The sequence below is a fragment of the Salvelinus namaycush genome, chromosome 28, assembly GCF_016432855.1.
Source record: "Salvelinus namaycush isolate Seneca chromosome 28, SaNama_1.0, whole genome shotgun sequence".
Classification (NCBI taxonomy): domain Eukaryota; kingdom Metazoa; phylum Chordata; class Actinopteri; order Salmoniformes; family Salmonidae; genus Salvelinus; species Salvelinus namaycush.
Genome location: NC_052334.1, coordinates 19,659,664 through 19,681,072, shown reverse-complemented (window position 1 = coordinate 19,681,072; position 21,409 = coordinate 19,659,664). Strand labels below are relative to the sequence as shown.

Sequence of the window (21,409 nt, the reverse complement as noted above, 5' to 3'; positions counted from 1 at the left end):
TGTTGTCATCTTGTTTGACAGTCTCCTGGAGGGGAAGGAGTCTCTCCAAGAGATGGCCATATCACAGTCTGCCGATTTTATGGAAAGCCCCATCAAGAGGATCCTCCTAGATTATGCATTTTGGGAGAGAGTGGTAGTAAGCAGCCTGAAACTCCTGAAACCTATAGCAGTAGCCATTGCACGGATTGAGGGAGACAATGCCATCCTGTCTGATGTTCAGACTCTGCTTGCAGATGTAAGAGAAGACATCCGTACTGTCCTGCCCACTTCACTGTTGCTCCAAGCAGAGGAAACTGCAGTTCTGAAATGCATCAAAAAGCGTGAACACTTCTCCCTGAAGCCCATACACGCCGCAGCGTACATGTTGGACCCCAAGTATGCATCCTGTCTGGTGCAGAGATCAACAAGGCCTATGGTGTCATCACTACTGTGTCTCGCCACGGTTCTTGGCAGTCTGGCGATGTACACTTCCAAGCAAGGGCTTTGGGATGGAGATGCAAGATGGCAGTCGTGACAACATATCTCATCAGTCACCTGGTGGAAGGGACTTTGTGCATCTGAGGCTCTTTCCCTTGTTTCCTCCATCATCCTCAAAATCCCACCCCCTCAGAGCGCAACTGGTCCTTGTTTGGGAACACACACGCCAAAGCACGCAACAGGCTGATCAATACAAGGGTTGAAAAATTGGTGGCCATCCGGACAAATTTTTGGCTTTTTGAGCACGACAACGAGCCATCCTCAAGGTTGGAAAGTGACAGTGAAGATGAGGCCTCAGAGTCTATGTTCAAGAGGTGGACATTGAGGACTTCCAGGGAGAAGACATGGAAGCCTGAGAGGAAGACAACCAAAGCTTTAGTTTCTAGAATATAATTTTACAGATAGATGTATGTTGAAAACGTTTTTGGGAGATGCGATGGGTCATTGGGGATCATTCAATATTCCCTTTTGTTGTTCAGTGAAATCCTCCCATGTGAAGTCAATTCTTTTAAGTTCAATTTGTAACTAAACTGTTTTTTTATTTGTATTGGCAGGATTGAATCATTTGCAATTTTGTCTACTTATTAGGTAAAAGGTTTATGTTTCTGTCTCCATATGATATGGTAAATATATCCAATGCAAAAAACATTACAATTTAAATGGTAGTAATATTAATTTGCATATATTCCTACAGAAAGTTTCCACCTCTAAATATTCCCCAAAATGTGCAACCCTAGGTATGAGTAATGCTGGTGATGTGCGGATGCCCTATAATCTGAAGCAATCTGTTTAGCAAAGCAGGGGGAATATTTAATCACTAAGATGTTGCATTACCTCAGCAGCAGTAGTTTGCCACGCACATCTCACGAGTACCTGTGTGTATTCACTGAGACATCTGATTGTGTATAATGCAAAGTCATGCAAAGTTAATCAGGAGAGCAAAGGACACACTGATTTTGAAACACCTGAACTGAAATTCAGGGTAATTACAATCCCTGTCGTGTGTGGATCTTTGTCTACGCTGTTTATTATGTCTTAAGTGCATATGATGGTGCGTCTGAGTGTGTACGACTTCGAACTGTGTGTAATAACATGTCTGTGTTTGTCTCCAGGGAGACGTCAGATCAACACGCTGGGCCACCAGCTGCAGCTGAACCAGCACTGCCTGGACACGGCCTTCAACTTCTACAAGATGGCCGTGTGTAAACGCCTGACACGGGGCCGAAGGGTGGCCCACGTGGTGGCCGCATGCCTCTACCTGGTCTGCAGGACGGAAGGGACACCTCGTATCCTTACACACTGCAGAGAGGGGTGGGGGAGTAACAGAGGAAGGAGGGAACGGCAGGACAGGGAATTTAGCATTTGCCTTTGAAAAAAGGGGAATGCAAAATGTTTATGCTACAACCAAATAGTTGTTACCATTATACACTATAAGACCAAAAGTATGTGGACACCTGCTTGTCGAACATCGCATTCCAAACTCATGGGCATTAATATGGAGTTGGTCCCCCTTTTGCTGGTATAACAGCCTCCACTCTGGGAGGGCTTTCCACTAGATGTTGGAACATTGCTGTGGAGACTTGCTTCCATTCAGCCACAAGACAATTAGTGAGGTCGGGCACTGATGTTTGTTGATTAGGCCTGGCTCGCAGTTGGCGTTCCAATTCATCCCAAAGGCGTTCGATGGGGTTGAGGTCAGGGCTCTGTGCAGGCCAGTCAAGTTCTTCCACACTAATCTCGACAAACCATTTCTGTATGCACCTTGCTTTGTGCATGGGGCGGGGCATCGTCATGCTGATACAGGAAAGGGCTGTTCCCAAACTGTTGCCACAAAGTTGGAAGCACAGAGTTGTCTAGAATGTCATTGTATGCTGTAGCATTAAGATTTCCCTTCACTGGAACTAAGGGGCCTAGCCCGAACCATGAAAAACAGCCCCAGACTACTATTCCTCCTCCACCAAACTTGACAGTTGTCACTATGCATTCGAGCAGGTAGCGTTCTCCTGCCATCCTCCAAACCCAGAATCATCTGTCGGACTGCCAGATGGTTAAGCGTGATTCATCACTCCAGAGAACGCATTTCCACTGCTCCAATGTCGTCGAGCTTTACACTACTCCAGCCAACGCTTGGCATTGCGCATGGTGATCTTAGGCTTGTGTGCGGCTGCCCAGTTATTTTGCTGACGTTGCTTCCAGAGGCAGTTTGGAACTCGGTAGTGAGTGTTGCAACCGAGGACAGACCATTTTTATGCGCTACGTGTTTCAGCACTCAGCGGTCCAGTTTTGTGAGCTTGTGTGGCCTACCACTTAGCGGCTGTGCCGTTGTTGCTCCTAGATGTTTCCACTTCACAATAACAGCACTTACAGTTGACCGGGGAAGAAATTTGACGACCTGACTTGTTGGAAAGGTGGCATCCTATGACCGTGCCACTTTGAAAGTCACTGAGCTCTTCAGTAAGGCCATTCTACTGCCTATGTTTGTCTTTGGAGATGGCATGGCTGTTTGCTCAATTTTATACACCTGTCAGCAAATGGTGTGGCTGAAATAGCCGAATCCACTTATTTGAAGGGGTGTCCACATACTTTAGTGTATATACAGTGCATTTGAAAAGTATTCAGACCCCTTCCCTTTATCCACATTTTTGTTACGTTACAGCCTTATTCTAAAAGATTTTTTTTATTTTTTATTACTGTTTTTGATTTATCATTATGGGGTGTTGTGTGTAGATTGAGGGGGGGAAAACAATTTAATCCATTTTAGAATCGGGCTGTAACAAAATGTGGAAAAAGGGAAGGGGTCTGAATACTTTCCGAATGCACTAGGGCTGACCCCAGTGCATTCAAAAGTATTTAGTCGAGCAGGAGCAAAAATAAATATATATTCTCTCATGGTGTACAAGATATGTCTGATTCGCGCTGGGGACTGATCCATTGTGGAGGTCGTGGCAATGGAACAGTCCAGTCTAAGACGGGCTACTGAAATTGTATATGGTTATATTACATAAGAACAATGGTGCAACACTAATAAAAAATAAGATTATTTGAAAACATGCGCTTTCCTTTCGTTGGATAGAGGTCGATGTCCACGGTTCTGAAACACATCAGTGCGCTGTTGAATTGGCGCTTAGACCATGTTGCTTTGTGCGTAATAGCAAAGTTAACCAGCATATTGGTGTTGAGAACAATGCCAGAGGCAGCTGCAGAATGAGGAGATGGTTTGGTAGGATTTAGAAACTTGGGAACCAAGCTTGAGTTATCAGTGTGGCCCCATCACCTTGACATGTTGAAATACTGTATCTTCACGCCTAGAATAAAAACCTCCAGGCTTGCGTCATAACTGTCAATTCATTGGGAAGAAAAGAAAGAATTACAGGGGGCAGTTTGAAAAAAAACGAATGCCACCCGAATCATCCTCTAGAATAACTGACATTTTTGAGTAATAATTACATAACCAACGTAGTAGTAATACTAGTCCTGTGTGAAAAGGTCTTTGGACATGTGCATGCAATGCATACGTGTCAAAGAAAGAGAGCATGGGTTGAGAGAATAGAGTTTTTCCTAAACAAATGAGGAATTTCGGTAACAGAAATGGCTGTAATTATATTGCATTTTCAGCTAGAAGGACAGCGCGATAAACACTTTAGTCTTTAATGGTCGCTGCAGCAGGGAGGAGAGCGAGACAACGGGTGCTAGTCAGTCATTCTTAAAGATGTTTTTTTTTTTAACAACGCAGCAAGTCTGAGCCCGGCCCAGCACAATCAAATCAATTAATCAAACCGTGTGCTTAAAGCATCAGACAAGCTCAGTGAATATAGTTGATTTGATTAAAACTCATGGGATGTGTCAATATATGGAAAAATACACATTTAAAATTTCGACCAATCAATTGGTTGATAGAACAGACGACTCTTGGTCGACCAAGATTTATTTTTTAGTCGGGGACAGCCCTAGAATGCAATGTATAGTGTATATATGTAGCTGTAGCATCAATCTCCAGGAGTTGTAATAGTGTTAGACATGACTTGTGGTAATGTGTTTCACTCAATACCCATTTCTGTACTGTCCTAATGTTAAGCAGATCAGCTTTTTATATCCCATTGTACGGCTGTTGGTTTATCGTTTCCTGTCATTGACTGAGTATGATGTGGTTATGTAACAGCCAGTGGTTTCACAGGAAGGGCAGGGGACAGTTTTATCTGCTAGAACAAGAGGATGGAGGGAGCAGAGCAAAGCCTTTCCCATTACATTGTTTACGTGGGTCGTGGGTGAGGGTTGGATAAAGTAACAATGTTTCCACTCCACTTCCTTTTCCACAGTTATGGAAAACGATCTGTAGAACTTTCAGAGGACTGGAATGATGAGTAGAGAACAAGGAATCAAGAGGCCAACATTGTTCAGTGTCTAGCAGCTGAAATGGCATGGTGCTCAGTGAAGGGACATCTGGATATTTGCAATGATTGCTCAGGGGGCCCTCAATTAAATGCTAGTTAATACATTTAATGGGATCATTCCCACAGGTGCTGTTGTTGGGAAGGGCCAGGTTATGGTCACATTCATGACCTTGATGAATGACAGCCAAGTATTCACGTCAAAATGAAACCTCCACACGTTTTACATGCAGGGCTTGGAAGTAAGCTCCCTCCCTCCTTCCCCATACTAATGAAATGGTAAAACAGGATGCTTGTAGCAACTGTTATCTCTGAGAAAATCAGCTGCAGAGGGACTTGTTTTCATTATTATGATGACTTGTCTGTAATCTCATATCGAGACTGTATGATTATCTTTTCCATTTCAGTGGTGACCATAATCCCATTGTGAGGCTTTTTAAAAAGGATTGTCGCTAATCCACTTTGCCCGCCCCTGGACACGTGCACCTGCCACCACAGAGACTGATGCAGGGGCTGTGTTGGTCACCAGGAGACAAGTGTCCAGAGGCTGATTTTGGGGGGGGGGGGTGAAACTTTCAATTAATGTACACTGTTGGCTGCACCAGAAATGATCCTGAAAATGTATTTCATATTCTAACGTTTGTAATATTGTATTAATGAATGCTGGTTAGGAAGTGTGAAATACTTTTTATTGAAAATAACAAACACTTGGCTGTACCATTTGCAGAGAATGGAAACCCAGATGTAATTGTGTACTATCCTGTGGTTTTTATTGATTTAACCCACCCCTTTACAGACATGCTGCTTGACCTCAGTGACCTCCTGCAGGTGAGTTTCCAATGAGTAGGCCTACACTAATTTTTCTACATCTTTTTTCAACTCTGATCGAGTGTTTGCACTTTGACATTGACATTTAGCCCTTTAAAAAAATATATAATATATATATTCTGAAATATAATTGAACAGTCAGATACATCAAGGATTTTTATTTTAAGTATACATGATCCCATTCCCACACTGACCACGATATAACATCCAACAAGATGGAAGTTGGCTTATGCAGTATGTTGAGCTTTGTAACTAAAGCCAAGGACTGTATAAATATAGGCCCACATTTTTTTCTGCGTATAAAGTCAGTGTTAGGGTGGAGGGACATTTCTCAGACACAGCTAGTCAGTTGTATTTTTATGCTCTCAGCTGTCCTTGGAAGAGCTGACCCTACCCCCTGGTATTTGAAGGGTAGGAGTGTGCTATCCAGTCAAGGATCAGTGTGCTATGGGTAGATATTCCACAAATCCCCAGTTTGTGGTGCCCCACCCAGGCCAGTAATCACTGCCCTCCTCTCCCATGGGAAGGCGTGACCCACCTCCCATCAACTCATCAAGCTTTGAATCAGCTGTGTAGTGCTAGGGTTAAAAACCAAAACATGCATCCAGGGTGGGCCCCAGGACTTGTTTGGGAAACGCTGCCCTAAGGTCTGGAGCGTTAGCTGGAAAGAATGAGATGGTCGGAGATCAGGGGGCTAGAAACTAGAGCTTTAGTCTGCCCCTGTTCTGGAGAATCGATGGGCTTTCTAGATAGTACGCCAGTTTAGCATTGAGTTACACTTACTAGACCAGATTTGATCACAAGCTACTCAATTGTTAAGTAACTCTGGATCATGTCATGAGGCCATTGTGGACTTGACAGGGTGGGTTTCAGTGAAAGTTGCACTACCCTCCTGTATTTCTGCTCTTAATTCTCTTTTCCCTCAGGTAAATGTTTACGTCCTGGGTAGAACCTTCCTGGTCCTGGCCAGAGAGCTCTGCATCAATGCCCCCGCCATAGGTACCTACCGTCTCCCTGCAATACTCCCTGTGTTATTGTAAACAAAGAACCATACTGTTGAATGTCTTTTTTGGAGAAATGCTGTTTAAGTTTTGTCTTGCTACTGAGAACCAAACCTATTTACCACTTATTAAAGGTGGTCAAATTAGTGACTTAGCTCCAACAAAGGCATCATGAAGGTTTGACCACATCACTTTTACCAACCTGCCTGTAGCACTCATCTGTGTACCTAGAGGGTGCTCTAACAACAAAATAATCCCTCAAAACAAATTTCACACATGCAAGCGAGTTATATAATGAGCAGCAACATCTGTGGCTTATCTCGCACAACTTTTATGATTTTCTGCAGGTTCATAAGCTCTCGCACAGAACATCAGGATTGATCAGCATCAAGCCGCAAACCATAACTGTACTTTATGTACAAATAAAACATTGCAGAGGCTGTCCTCAAGTGCAATACGACTTTTTACAAGGGACTGCTTTTTGCAGTTAATAATTAAAATAAGTTTAAAATAAATAAGAACAGCATTCCTTCACTTAAAAATAGTATTTTGTTTAGTGACATACCGTAGTGTCTTAATGCTACATTATTTAGAAGGCTTAAAGATATGGATGTACAGTCCATATGTCCTCTACTTGTCCGTTATGACCAGTTCAGTTTATGCATAGAATACCAGCTCTGGGATCTGTCCCCCCTGCACCCCAGTCCCGTTGGTACTGTCCGAGGAGCACTGGAACTGAAATGTCACTTTTCCACACTGTACCTCTGTCATGCCCTCCTGGCCAAAATAGCTCAGCTCATTCCCGTCTAGCACGGCACTCACCGTATAGAAGACATCCTGCTCCACCTGAACCGGGTTTTCAAACCATACAGAAAATGTACTGCTTGATCCATCCGATACAAACTTGGTCAGGTTCTGTGCTAGGGTCACCCGTTGACGCTTCAATTCAATCTTGACGCTGTACTCTGCCTTCCCACCACTTGACCCGTACAGGCCCAGTCCAGCAATAAAGATCCGCTTGTCCACTGCAAACTGGATGCTGTCACAGCGGCCCCTGTAGCGCCACTGGTTGCTCCGGTAGGCTGACGACTGGAAGCGGTGGCACTTCTGGGGTGCCAGGCCCTGCCTCCGTGCCAGTGGGAAGTCCAGTTTGGGCTTGGTGGCCGCTGTGTACCACAGGAAGACGTCATGCGTCTCCTCCAGTGTCAAGATGTCTGACTGGGCTGCCCCATCAGCGAACTCTTCCAGGGTCATAGTGGGGATGCGCACCAGGTAGAGTGCCTTGCCCAGGACAGATCTCTTGTTGCGGGTGGTTTCTCCCAGTCCTTGCCTATTACACTCTGCTGTGGCCCAACTCATGACCGCATCAAAGACCACCATCTCCTTGGTGTTGAGGGTCTCTCTCTGCAGGATGATCTCCAGGGTCTGCAGGTCAATCTCACAGAAGCCCTCTGCGCCCAGGGCCAGCTCGGCCTGCGCGTCAATCACCTCCCAGCAACGCCGCGTCAGCTCAGGCTCCTCAAACAGACGGCTCTGGGACAGCAGCACACAGGCGTTCTTGGCCTCCAGGCTAGTCTCCAGGAAGGTGACGCAGGCCTTGGCCAGGGCGGGTACAATGTACTTCTTGGCAGCGTACAGGGTGGCCAGCACGGTGTCGGCCTCCAGGTCTATCGCATCACTGTACATGTACCTGAAGGGGACAAAATGGAGGAATAGAATGAGATTCTAGTTTAGTAAAGGCAAATCAGCACGTGGAGAATTCATGACGGCTATTCCTTCTAGGAAAATAGGATATGGACTTGGCACAGCTTCCATTATTCTCCCATGTGGATAAAAAGCAACGTTTCATTGCATTGGTGTTGGATGACGAATTATTATAGTATCAACAAAAAGTCATTATCCTCTAGACTGCTTATTCCCTCTGGGTAAATCATTGGCTCTGAATGAGAAATGTTTCAAGATGAACAAAGACACAAGCAATTACAGTTCTCTACAGTGCTCCCCGTGCCCTTTGATCTAGCATTTTGGCACTTGTCTTGCTTTGGATGTGTAATTTATTTTGAAGTGACATTGTGCTAGTCATGTTTAATATGAGGAGTGAGTGGCTTACTTCAGCAGAATTAGAAAAGCAGCAGGTTCTACATCTGGGATATGGATTTCGGACGACTCCTCTGCAAGATCCCCGTAAAACATGGCACAGAAGACCGAGCTACCCACTGCCAGCACATACTGGAGGGAAAGAAAACGGACACATGATTAGTCACTCATCATAGGCGTGATGGTTCAGAAAAGTCAACTTATTTCTCCAAATATAGGGGGAGCTTACCTTGTGCGCTGGAACTTTCTTAGATTCACCGAAGGGACCAACAATGAAATGGATATCGGCCATGAGTTCATTGTTGAACATCAAGGCGTTCCTAGAAGGGAGGAAATTTGTCAATTAGATATGACAACTTGAGCTATTCCATAAAAGGCGCTTGCAAGACAATATTATAGCCTGCCCTACACAATTGAGCATTATAAATTGTGATTCCAATTATAGACATTGACTTGGTTTACAATAGCCATCTTTGAACTAAATCGAAATAATGTAATATAAGTAAGCAGCTCAGTACCTCTCCCGTAGCGTGGGGTGAGAGGACTGCCAGCTCGGAGGTTCGACGTTGTTGTTGTTTATGTTTTGCTGGGTGGTCGGTGTTGTTGCAGTGGTTGTTGACTGGGTGACCTGCACATTGCTTTTCTTGTCAGTGCCGGTCACCGTAGTACCGTTGTTGGTCGCAGGGTACAGTTCTGCAGCCATCTTCTTCTTCAAGGACAGGGTTAGAATATCATAGCATACTGGTAACCCGCTTGTGTGTTTCCCAGTCGTTTTAGACTTTTTCAGTGTTTCTGGAAGTAAGAGTAAAAAAGTCAGACACTTCATGATCCGACCATGATGGAGCAACCTGCAATCTGCCGTTGGCATCGGCACACAAAGCGTTGGCCCTTTCCCTAAAAATAATCCACGAACTCCAGGATCTACTATTAATCTGCGTTGACAATTGATACACAAATCGTAACCTTTAGATATAAAAGGCATAAATTCACCGATTAAGAAGTCTACGAACCCCGAATCAATTGTAAGAGAAACATACAAAATATCCGTCCAGTGATTTGAGGTTGTATAACAAGTTCAAGCAGAATACTCCTCTTTCTCATTTCATCCTCTATTGCCACTGAGCTCTCCCCGAAACGTATTGTTTCCCTTTTTTGTGCGGATGGTAAATACAGATAATCGTTGCTCGCTTGGAGTCCGCTGTTTTCCTGCGCAAATCCTGGCAGATATTTTTCTCCAAAAGATACTTATCAACGAGGAAAAGGCGCGGGTTCCTCCTTAGCTGATGTGAATTGTAATTTGTCGGGTCTGGCGTTTAAATTGCAGTGAATTTTTTATTTTATTTGATATAATCCTCTGACGCCCAGCTCGCTGCCAACAACAAATCAGATTTACGCATACCGTCAACGTCAGAAGCGCCGCCTCCAAGCCTCTGACCAGCTCTCGCTAATGCTGCGTTTGTAACTAAGTGGGAGGTGGTAATTTACCAGTTGTGAAGTCGTAAATACCAGTTGGATGCATTGACGTGCTTTGAAGTAATTTAGAAACGCAAATTGGCTAATGGCCAACAAGCAATATAAACCATGAACTAAAAGTACACCTTTCATGTTTGTATACAAATCAGAGTTAAAATACCATATTAATAGATTAGTTGTTATAATTGTTTTGTTGTATTTAACTGCCGAAAATGCTGTTATCAAGCTAATTTCCTTAGCTACATGTTAGCATGTAGGAGAAGTGGGAGTTCAGGATGGTAGACGAGTTCCCAACTAGTAATTACCAGTTGGAGGATCTTTCTAGTGAAATTTTCCCTGTCCTATATGGTCAATTCCCACTTGGTTACGAATGCCGCATTAATTCAATGCGACGTCCAAATATGGACATTAAGCATCGGACTGAGATCGCACAAACTCTTAGTGAAAATATTGTTTCCATTTCCAACTCAAATATATATCCACGTCCTTGTTTCTGATGTAAATGATACATGTATTTAAATGACCGATTTATAGCCTATGCATAATCACTGCTTAGTTTGGATTTAAACCATTCATAATTTAATGTCTGATTGGTTTATTTGTGTAATATCTCTACTCGTCAGAAATTAGAAAGTTTGATCCTGTTTTGCATTGTTTAAGTAACATCAGCCGCACCACTTTATTTCCACTGGATGCAAGCCACGAGCAAAAGGGTTGACAGCAGTAGACCGCACTTCTGTTTACCTTGGTTGAATGTTGACGCGTTAGATTACAGAGGTGACCGTTCCTGAAGTTTGCTTTGTAGAGACTTGACTAGAGCCAGCCCAGGAGACATGTTAGATTTGGAGATGGGGGTTGGGCTCCTACCATATCCTATTACCAGCAGCCTGCTCTACCCGGGGTGCATTCAGCAGGATGCAACGTTTTGGAACGTTCAGATATAGCCTATTTCTTTGTAGAAAAAAATATCCCTCTCTGACATGTAGAATAAGGAATCATGTCAGCTCTATTCATGGCATTTTTATATGCAACGTTTGGCAACAATCTATTCCAGCTTTCCAACAGAAGGCTCTGCCACTGCCAAATGGGTCGTTTGATTCTACAGTCATAACTTAATAATCGTAACCTGTATAGTGCTTTTCATTACAGAAAATAATCACAAAGCGCATAAAAAGGAGAAACAACACATTTAAATTGACATGATGGAGATTGAATGTCACTAGTTTGCTTCGGATGATGGAAAGGCAGGAGTTAAGGTAGTTTGGATTGCAAATGCAGTGTAGAAGTATTCGTCCTTATTGGTCACAATGTGTTCCACTGGGAATAATATGAATATATCCAATATTATTGACTTTTTCATTAAAGAAGACATAACACTTTCTGATCAATGTCTACAGAGTTGTAAACAGTACCCTGCTGTACACCATTTAGACATCTGCAATTCATATATTAGCATAATAATGTTGCTTGTCTGGGTTGGATCTCAGTTTCTCAATCTCCCATTCCAGACCCCTGCCTGTACATCCCTCGCTTTGCCCACATGCTGGAGTTTGGAGAGAAGAACCATGAGGTGTCCATGACAGCACTGCGACTGCTGCAGAGGATGAAAAGGGACTGGATGCACACGGGACGGAGACCCTCAGGATTGTGTGGCGCAGGTAACAATGAGCTCAGGTAAACCACACCACAGGTTACCACCACAATCACAGGTAGGCTAGTCCTTATCATGAATAACAGAAACTACAGGGTAACCATGTCCACTGGTATCGCTCACCACAGGGATCTGTTATCATAGCTCAGATCATGCGACCTTCGATCATAGGTGACCCCTAATCACAGTTAACGCTCATAAGTAACCACAGAGGCTCCAATTAGTGACAATGTACTGCAATCTGTTCCCTACTTACTTGACCTGAACAGAACACTCCCTGCTTAGATGTATTACTGGCAAGACATCCTGAAACTGAAGAACCAACTTCCCCAGGCATGTGGACATTTATGCTCCTGGTTCCACTTTTCTGCCTTTCTCGCTTTTCCTCAGCTGCAATATCAGATTAATTGCTTATCATTAATCATGTAGAGGATTCACTTACATCGAGGAAAGAAGTGTAGAAGAGCTTGTTACTCAATGTGAATGTGTGAGATAGACCATGGGATTTCTAAAAGCAGGCTACTAGAACAACAAAGACGATTCAAACTACTTGCGTAAGAACAGAACCTTACATCCATCTTTAAACAGACCTTGTTTTACGTAACTGCATTCATTTTCACACTTCCCCTGTGGGAATTGAAACGACAAACCTGGCATTGCAAGCGCTACATGTTCTACCAACATTAATAGATTATTATAACGTGAATATTACAACAATTGGTGGGTAAATTGGAGAATATATGTGGATATTAAACTTGTCGGCAAGGTTTGTTTCTGTGATGGAGTATTTCACCTGTGTGTGTTTTTGTTCTCAGCTCTGTTGGTCGCTGCTCGCATGCACGAGTTCCGCCGTACCATCAAAGAAATCATTAGTGTAGTGAAGGTGTGCGAGGCCACACTAAGAAAGAGGTGAGCGCTGCTTGAAAAGCACATTACAGCATCTTCCAAATGAAATAGGATTAGCCTTGCATATTCTCAGTCATTTCTATGAAGAGTATGCTGACGCCTTTCCTTCTCATGGTTCAGATTGAATGAGTTTGAAGACACGCCCACCAGCCAGCTGACCATTGAGGAATTCATGAAAGTGGATCTTGACCAGGAGTGTGACCCGCCCTCTTTCATCGCCGGCCAGAGGAAGAAAAGAATGAAGCTGGTGAGGAACTGCAGGAAGGATATGACCGTACCACCCTTATTTATCTTGTCCTACGTTTTAACTGGTGTTTTGTCTCAATATGGCACTGCTGTTTTTTACATTCACACCCTGATCTTTTGTGTTTTTTCCTTCTAGCTTGAGGAAGAATTGGAGAAGAAGATTGACGATGTTCAAGGTACGGTTATGAAAAATGTCTAGTCAAGTGCAAACCAAAAAACTCTTAATAAATAAATATACAAAGATTGCTGACTCCACTCTGACTTTACAGAGTTGTCTGGATTTTATCTCAACAGGTGAAATCCATGAGTACCAAGATGAGATTGAGATGGAGCTGGAGCAGAGCCGGCCCAAGTTGAGAGGGATGTACGCTTCCTGTGCAAAAGTCGGTACGACACTGAGGGGTCGCACTCAGCAGCCATGCAAGTTCTCTAGTTACACTCCCACCCCCCCTCCCAGGGGGTCCTATCTCACTATGTTGCCAGTCTGTCGCTAGAGCCTGAAACTTCCATTTATCTAAATACTCAGAAAAAAACAAAACAATTGTTCACTCAGTGCAAATGAGAATGTTATGATGACGCACATTTGCCATCTAACTGTGATGAGCTAAACCCCCCCCCCAACCATCTGTGCCCCCCTAGCTGGTTGCATTTCATTCTTAATCTCTGCACGGCCTCTGTAGAGGTGCTGTCATGCCTGTTGCTCTTCTGCCTGGGCTGGGAAGCACAATTATAACACACACTGGGCTTTTATCAACACTAAGAGGGCTGTCATCATGATGATACTTTGACAGCTTGATGGTACTGTAGAATTAAGCCAGGTGCTTCTTTTATAAGGTGCATTGTCTCATTAGCCGGGTTGATAGATTCACACATAACTACATGAAGGACTCTTGACTTGATTGAAAACACAGATGTCATACAGTTTGAATTATTCTCATAATCAGCCACAACAACGACTAAATCAATCTGCCTTGAAATGCAACGTCAGTCTCTTTACTTGTTCTCTGCATCATTTAGTTTTTATCAGTTTAATTAAGAAATGTCATTGCATGTAGGATTTATAGGATTTTATTTGGATGTCTTGCTCTTTCTCTCCTCTCCTAGGCCCCCAGGAGGAAGAGGATGATGAAATATCTCTTCCTGATGGGGAGGAGAGGGAGGACGAGGAGCTAAAGGCTGTGGCCCAGCACCTCAATAAGGAGCTTTGTGACCAGGTGATCTCTGGAGAGGAGGATGGAGAGGGGCAGGAGGAGAGACCTCCACGCAGAGGCCCATCACTGGCCTCCCTCCTGGGGCCCATGCCCACCGCAGCCAGCCTTGGCCTCCCAGAGTCTATCAGCAAGTGCATCGGAGAGGAGAAGGAGAACGGTTAGCAAACCTGTTGCTTGCACTAGATGCTTTTTTCCCTGCTGTTAGTTGCATTGGAAATATTCCTTACTGCTCCTTCCTAATTTTGATATTCCACTGTCTCTCACATCTCCCTCTACTCCATATCTAGAAATGTCAAGGTGTGAGGGATTTCAAAGGTGTAAGAGATTGGGAAGATGTTGACTGTCTGTCCTGATGTGGTGAAGCAGATTGGTTTTCATGGTAGTGGGCATCTGGGGAGTGTAGAGAGAAGGTGAAGAAAATCTAGTCATAGAAGGGAATGGGTTTCAAAACAAACCGAGTCAATCTCTATGGAAGGATCAGTGTAGCCACTAAGGACAAAACATAATCTATTGTCAGAAGAATAGATTATTAGATGGGGTTGATTTTAAGACCCACTATTCCGTGATTAAAATGAGTCATCGGCTTGAATCATAAACTCAGCAAAAAAAGAAACGTCCTCTCACTGGCAACTGCATTTATTTTCAGCAAACTTCACATGTGTAAATATTTGTATGAACATAAGATTCAACAACTGAGATATAAACTGAACAAGTTCCACAGACATGTGACTAACAGAAATGGAATAATGTGTCCCTGAATAAAGGGGGGGTGTCAAAATCAAAAGTAACAGTCAGTATCTGGTGTGGCCACCAGCTGCATTAAGTACTGCAGTGCATTTCCTCCTCATGGACTGCACCAGATTTGCCAGTTACCCCACTCTTCCACCAAGTCACCTGCAAGTTCCCAGACATTTCTGGGGGTAATGGCCCTAGCCCTCACCCTCTGATCCAACAGGTCCCAGACGTGCTCAATGGGACTGAGATCTGGGCCCTTCGCTGGCCATGGCAGAACACTGACATTCCTGTCTTGCAGGAAATCACGCACAGAACGAGCAGTATGGCTGGTGGCATTGTCATGCTGGAGGGTCATGTCAGGATGAAGGAAGGGTACCACATGAGGGAGGAGGTTGTCTTCCCTGTAACGCACAGCGTTGAGATTGCCTGCAATGACGACAAGCTCAGTCCGATGATGCTGTGACACACCGCCCCAGACCATGACGGACCCTCCATCTCCAAATGGATCGCGCTCCAGAGTATAGGCCTCGGTGTAACGCTCATTCCTTCGACGATAAACGCAAATCCGACCATCATCCCTGGTGAGACAAAACCGCGACTCGTCAGTGAGGAGAACTTTCTGCCAGTCCTGTCTGGTCCAGTGACGGTGGGTTTGTGCCCACAGGAGACGTTGTTGCCGGTGATGTCTGGTGAGGACCTGCCTTACAACAGGCCTACAAGCCCTCAGTCCTGCCTACAAGCCCTCAGTCCTGCCTCTCAGCCTATTGTGGACAGTCTGAGCACTGATGGAGGGATTGTGCGTTCCTGGTGTGACTTGGGCAGTTGTTGTTGCCATCCTGTACCTGTCCCGCAGGTGTGATGTACAAAATATCCTCCAACACTCCAATTCTTCCTTTGGCCGCCTCCTTCCAGTTCTCTCCTGCCAATGACTGGAACGAACTGCAAAAATCTCTGAAGCTGGAGACTCTTACCTCCCTCACTAGCTTTAAGCACCAGCTGTCAGAGCAACTCACAGATCACTGCACCTGTACATAGCTCATCTGTAAATAGCCCATCCAATCTACCTCATCCCCATTCTGTATTTATTTATTTACTTTGCTCCTTTGCACCCCAGTATCTCTACTTGCACATTCATCTTCAGCACATCCTACCATTCCAGTGTTTTAATTGCTATATTGTAATTACTTCGCCACCATGGCCTATTTATTGCCTTACCTCTCTTATCCTACCTCATTTGCACATGCTGTATATAGATTTTTCTACTGTATTATTGATTTTATGTTTGTTTATTCCATGTGTAACTCTGTTGTATGTGTCGAACTGCTTTGCTTTATCTTGGCCAGGTCGCAGTTGCAAATGAGAACTTGTTCTCAATTAGCCTACCTGGTTAAATAAAGGTGAAATAATTTTTTTTAAATTGGATGTACTGATCCTGTGCAGGTGTTATTACACGTGGTCTGCCACTGCGAGGACGATCAGCTGTCCGTTCTGTAGCGCTGTCTCACAGTACGGACATTGCAATTTATTGCCCTGGCCACATCTGCAGCCCTCATGCCTCCTTTCAGCATGCCTAAGGCACGTTCACGCAGATGAGCAGGGACCCTGGGCATCTTTCTTTTGGTGTTTTTCAGAGTCAGTAGAAAGGCCTCTTTAGTGTCTTAAGTTTTCATAACTGTGACCTTAATTCTCTACCGTCTTTAAGCTGTTAGTGTCTTAACAATTGTTCCACAGGTGCATGTTCATTAATTGTTTATGGTTCATTGAACATGCATGGGAAACAGTGTTTAAACCCTTTACAATGAAGATCTGTGAAGTTATTTGGATTTTTACGAATTATCTTTCAAAGATGGGTCCTGAAAAATGGACGTTTCTTTTTTTGCTGAGTTTATAAGGCTTCTCAATGTATTGACTGACGTGAGTTTGAATTTGTAAATTTATGTGGATCTCATCCTCCATGTTTGTGAAAGGGAAAAATATACAGTACCAGTCAAGTGAGGACACGCCTACTCATTCAATTTTTTTTTTTTCTTTTGTGCTTTTTTCTACATTGTGGAATGTTAGTGAAGACATAAACTATGAAATAACACATAGAATCATCTAGTAACCAAAAAAGTGTTGAATGAATATATATTTTAGATTCTTCAAAGTAGCCACCCTTTGCCTTTGACAATTTTGCACACTCTTGGCATTCTCTCAACCAGCGTCATGAGGTAGTCAACTGGAATGCATTTCAATTAACAGGTGTGCCTTGTTAAAAGTTCATTTGTGGAAATTCTTTCCTTTATGCGTTTGAGACAATCAGTTGTGTTGTGACAAAGTAGGGGTGGTATATAGAAGATAGCCCTATTTGGTAAAAGACCAAGTCCATATTATGGCAAGAACAGCTGAAATAAGCAAATAAACCACCAATAAGAGAAGAGACTTGCTTGGGCCAAGAAACACGAGCAATGGACATTAGACCGGTGGAAATCTGTCCTTTGGTCTGATGAGTCTGAATTTGAGATTTTTTGTTCCAACCGCCTTGTATATGTGAGACGCAGAGTTGGTGAACGGATGATCTCTGAATATGTGGTTCTCACCGTGACGCTTGGAGGAGGAGGTGTGATGGTGCTTTGCTGGTGACACTAGGTGATTTATTTAGAATTCAAGGCACACTTAACCAGCATGGCTACCACAGCATTCTGCAGCGATACACCATCCTATCTGGGTTGCCCTTAAGTACCACTGGCATTTATTTTTCAACATGACATTGCTGTGTAATGGCTATTTGACCAAGGAGAGTGATGGAGTGCTGCGTCATATGACCTGTCCTCCACAATCACCCAACCTCAACCCAACTGAGATGGTTTGGGATGAGTTGGACTGCGGAGTAAAGGAAAAGCAGCCAACAAGTGCTCAGCATATGTGGGAACTCCTTCAAGACTGTTGGAAAAGCATTCCAGATTGAGAGAATGCCTATAGTGTGCAAAGTTGTCATAAAGGCAAAGGGTGGCTACTTTGAAAAATCTCAAATATCAAATATATTTTGATTTTTATAACACTTTATTTGGTTACTACATGATTACATGTTAGTTTTTGTGTCTTCAATATTATTCTACAATGTAGAAATAATAGTGAACTCTTGAATTGAGTAGGTACAGTGGGGAGAACAAGTATTTGATACACTGCCGGTTTTGCAGGTTTTCCTACTTACAAAGCATGTAGAGGTCTGTAATTTTTTATCATAGGTACACTTCAACTGTGAGACGGAATCTAAAACAAAAATCCAGAAAATCACATTGTATGATTTTAAAGTAATTAATTTGCATTTTATTGCATAAGTATTTGATCACCTACCAACCAGTAAGAATTCTGGCTCTCATAGACCTTAGTTTTTCTTTTAAGAAGCCCTCCTGTTCTCCACTCATTACCTCATTACTCCACTCAATGGCCAAGACCAGAGAGCTGTGGAAGGACATCAGGGATAAAATTGTAGACCTGCACAAGGCTGGGATGGGCTACAGGACAATAGGCAAGCAGCTTGGTGAGAAGGCAACAACTGTTGGCGCAATTATTAGAAAATGGAAGAAGTTCAAGATGACGGTCAATCACCCTCGGTCTGGGGCTCCATGCAAGATCTCACCTCGTGGGGCATCAATGATCATGAGGAAGGTGAGGGATCAGCCCAGAACTACACGGCAGGACCTGGTCAATGACCTGAAGAGAGCTGGGACCACAGTCTCAATGAAAACCATTAGTAACACACTACGCCGTCATGGATTAAAATCCTGCAGCGCACGCAAGGTCCCCCTGCTGAAGCCAGCGCATGTCCGGGCCCGTTTGCCAATGACCATCTGGATGATCCAGAGGAGGAATGGGAGAAGGTCATGTGGTCTGAGGAGACAAAAATAGAGCTTTTTGGTCTAAACTCCACTCGCCGTGTTTGGAGGAAGAAGGATGAGTACAACCCCAAGAACACCATCCCAACCCTGAAGCATGGAGGTGGAAACATCATTCTTTGGGGATGCTTTTCTGCAAAGGGGACAGGACGACTGCACTGTATTGAGGGGAGGATGGATGGGGCCATGTATCGCGAGATCTTGGCCAACAACCTCATTCCCTCAGTAAGAGCATTGAAGATGGGTCGTGGCTGGGTCTTCCAGCATGACAACTGTAAGAAGCATCTCAAGGTCCTGGAGTGGCCTAGCCAGTCTCCAGACCTGAACCCAATAGAAAATCTTCGGAGGGAGCTGAAAGTCCGTATTGCCCAGCGACAGCCCCGAAACCTGAAGGATCTGGAGAAGGTCTGTATGGAGGAGTGGGCCAAAATCCCTGCTGCAGTGTGTGCAAACCTGGTCAAGAACTACAGGAAACGTATGATCTCTGTAATTGAAAACAAAGGTTTCTGTACCAAATATTAAGTTCTGCTTTTCTGATGTATCAAATACTTATGTCATGCAATAAAATGCAAATGAATTACTTCAAAATCATACAATGTGATTTTTGTTTTAGATTTCGTCTCTCACAGTTGAAGTGTACCTATGATAAAAAGACCTCTACATGCTTTGTAAGTAGGAAACACTGCCGATTTTGCAGGTTATCAAATACTTGTTCTCCCCACTGTGTCAACTTTTGACTGGTACTGTACATTGGCTGACCTTTTGACTCATTCTAATAGAAGAATTTTTAATATGTGGCTGATCTAGTGAGAGAGGATGATTTAATGCAAGTAGGTGTTGGTGTGTGTACCTCTTGGGGCTGCTTTCATGGAGCTGTGTGTCTGCAATGGTTGTGTCATGGATGCAGTCTGCCAGTGGTGTCTCTGGCCTGGCTAATTGCAGTGTTGGGGTAGTGAACTACCTGTAGTTAAACTAATAATTGAATTACATATTGCAATATCTTGGTGGTAGTTGAAATGAATTCAAATCTTGGTAGTTTTTTTCAGAAGTTAATCATTTATTTAATGCCACAGTGGTGTAGCTAACTGCTGGAATTAGGTCTGCCGAGTGGCGTAGAGGTCTAAGGCACTGCATCTCAGTGCAAGAGCGTGCGTCACTGCAGTCCCTGGTTTGAATCCAGGCTGCATCACATCCGGCCGTGATTGGGAGTACGGCGGCGCACAATTGGCCCAGCGTCGTCCGGGTTTGGCGTGGGTAGGCCGTCATTGTAAACAAGAATTTGTTCTTATTAACTGACTTGCCTAGTTAAATAAAGGTTATATGAAATAAAACTACAATCACCTTCTTTTTTTTTGTTGCTAAAAATAAATGTGTGACAGGCAAGAATTTCCTTTTTTGGTATCAGACCTGCCTACTTCACACTTGAAACCTAATTCTCGCTTTGTGTTTTAATTGGCTAAATCACACATTCTGTTAACATCTGACTACAGAGCGATGGTTCTTTGAAGTCTATGACATTTCAGATTTGGATATGTTTTTCACAATGTAGTTTGGAAGTAGTGAACTATTTTTCTAATTAACTTTACTTAAGTAAACTATATTTTTCGTAAAGGTAGCTTTAGTGTAGCTTAACTTCTTCCAGTGTGAAGTAATTGGTAAACTATATTTTCAGAGTAGCTTCCCCAAAACTGGCTAATTATGGTGGGTTTGGGAGCGGCGGAGGTTCAAGGGTCCCCAGCTCAATGTTTGAAGCATTAAGTGGACAGAGTAGGACCTTGTCATTAGTACGATGTCTTTCATCTGCGTGTGTGTGATCAGTTATGTTTTTGTGCACTGTTGGTTTGGGCATGGCTTAAGAGGAAAGGGAGGAGGGGTCCTTTTGAGAGTCTGTACATGTGTTTAAGACACTAAAGATGGAATTGAGTAGACTAAACCAATCTGTCATCCATCCCTAAGGCCTGTATTGAAGGTAGAGGTCTTCATGAGTCCAAAATGTTGGACCCGTTTCGAAATGGACCTGGGGCTTTCCCACCCGGACCTGATATGCATAAATTCATTCTTAAAACATAGAGACCTGTTCCGAACGGACCTGAGGACAACTAGAGTGTGGGGAAAGTAATTTATGCTACTTAATTAATTGGAGCTGATAAAGGGAGAAAGGGGTGCTGCTCTAGCATGCAGGGAGGGGCCATACTGTGAGCAGATGACAGAGAGGAGAGACGAGACCGCAACCAAACAAGCAGACTCGCGCTATATAGTAGACTAATAGTTGCCATAGTTAGGTTATTTATCATTCAAAATGATTATGTAGTACCTGTCTTGACTGCATCAAACCGGGAGTTAACCTGCTAGGCTAATTGAGGCTGCAGTGAATATGCCTTCTCATCCTACAGTTACCTCCATTCAGAATATTAAGTAGCAGCCTACCTGTTGTGGTTCTTGGTCATTGTAGCCCATCCTTCTCCTTTAACTTTTTAATTCTGTCATTTTTATTCCATCTTCCATTGATTAAATATCT

General features: G+C 43.6%; 2 protein-coding genes across 3 annotated transcripts in view; one reads left to right on the top strand and one right to left on the bottom strand.

Annotated features, from left to right (window-relative positions):
- brf1a (BRF1 RNA polymerase III transcription initiation factor subunit a) overlaps positions 1 to 21,409 on the top strand; it is a 54,515-nt gene that overhangs the window by 8,083 nt on the left and 25,023 nt on the right. For both annotated transcript variants that reach the window (XM_038967449.1, XM_038967450.1), the window contains exons 4-12: positions 1,590 to 1,763; positions 5,662 to 5,693; positions 6,620 to 6,692; positions 11,773 to 11,922; positions 12,731 to 12,824; positions 12,942 to 13,068; positions 13,204 to 13,243; positions 13,362 to 13,454; positions 14,172 to 14,435. In XM_038967449.1, the coding sequence (XP_038823377.1) occupies positions 1,590 to 1,763; positions 5,662 to 5,693; positions 6,620 to 6,692; positions 11,773 to 11,922; positions 12,731 to 12,824; positions 12,942 to 13,068; positions 13,204 to 13,243; positions 13,362 to 13,454; positions 14,172 to 14,435 (1,047 nt within the window). The remainder of the gene's footprint in view (positions 1 to 1,589; positions 1,764 to 5,661; positions 5,694 to 6,619; positions 6,693 to 11,772; positions 11,923 to 12,730; positions 12,825 to 12,941; positions 13,069 to 13,203; positions 13,244 to 13,361; positions 13,455 to 14,171; positions 14,436 to 21,409) is intronic.
- LOC120023434 (BTB/POZ domain-containing protein 6-B-like) lies at positions 5,548 to 10,087 on the bottom strand. The gene is made up of 4 exons (XM_038967451.1): positions 9,310 to 10,087; positions 9,021 to 9,111; positions 8,805 to 8,923; positions 5,548 to 8,384 (listed from the first exon to the last, which is right to left on the bottom strand). The coding sequence occupies exons 1-4, from the start codon at positions 9,771 to 9,773 to the stop codon at positions 7,352 to 7,354; spliced, it is 1,707 nt and encodes a 568-aa protein (XP_038823379.1). The 5' UTR covers positions 9,774 to 10,087; the 3' UTR covers positions 5,548 to 7,351.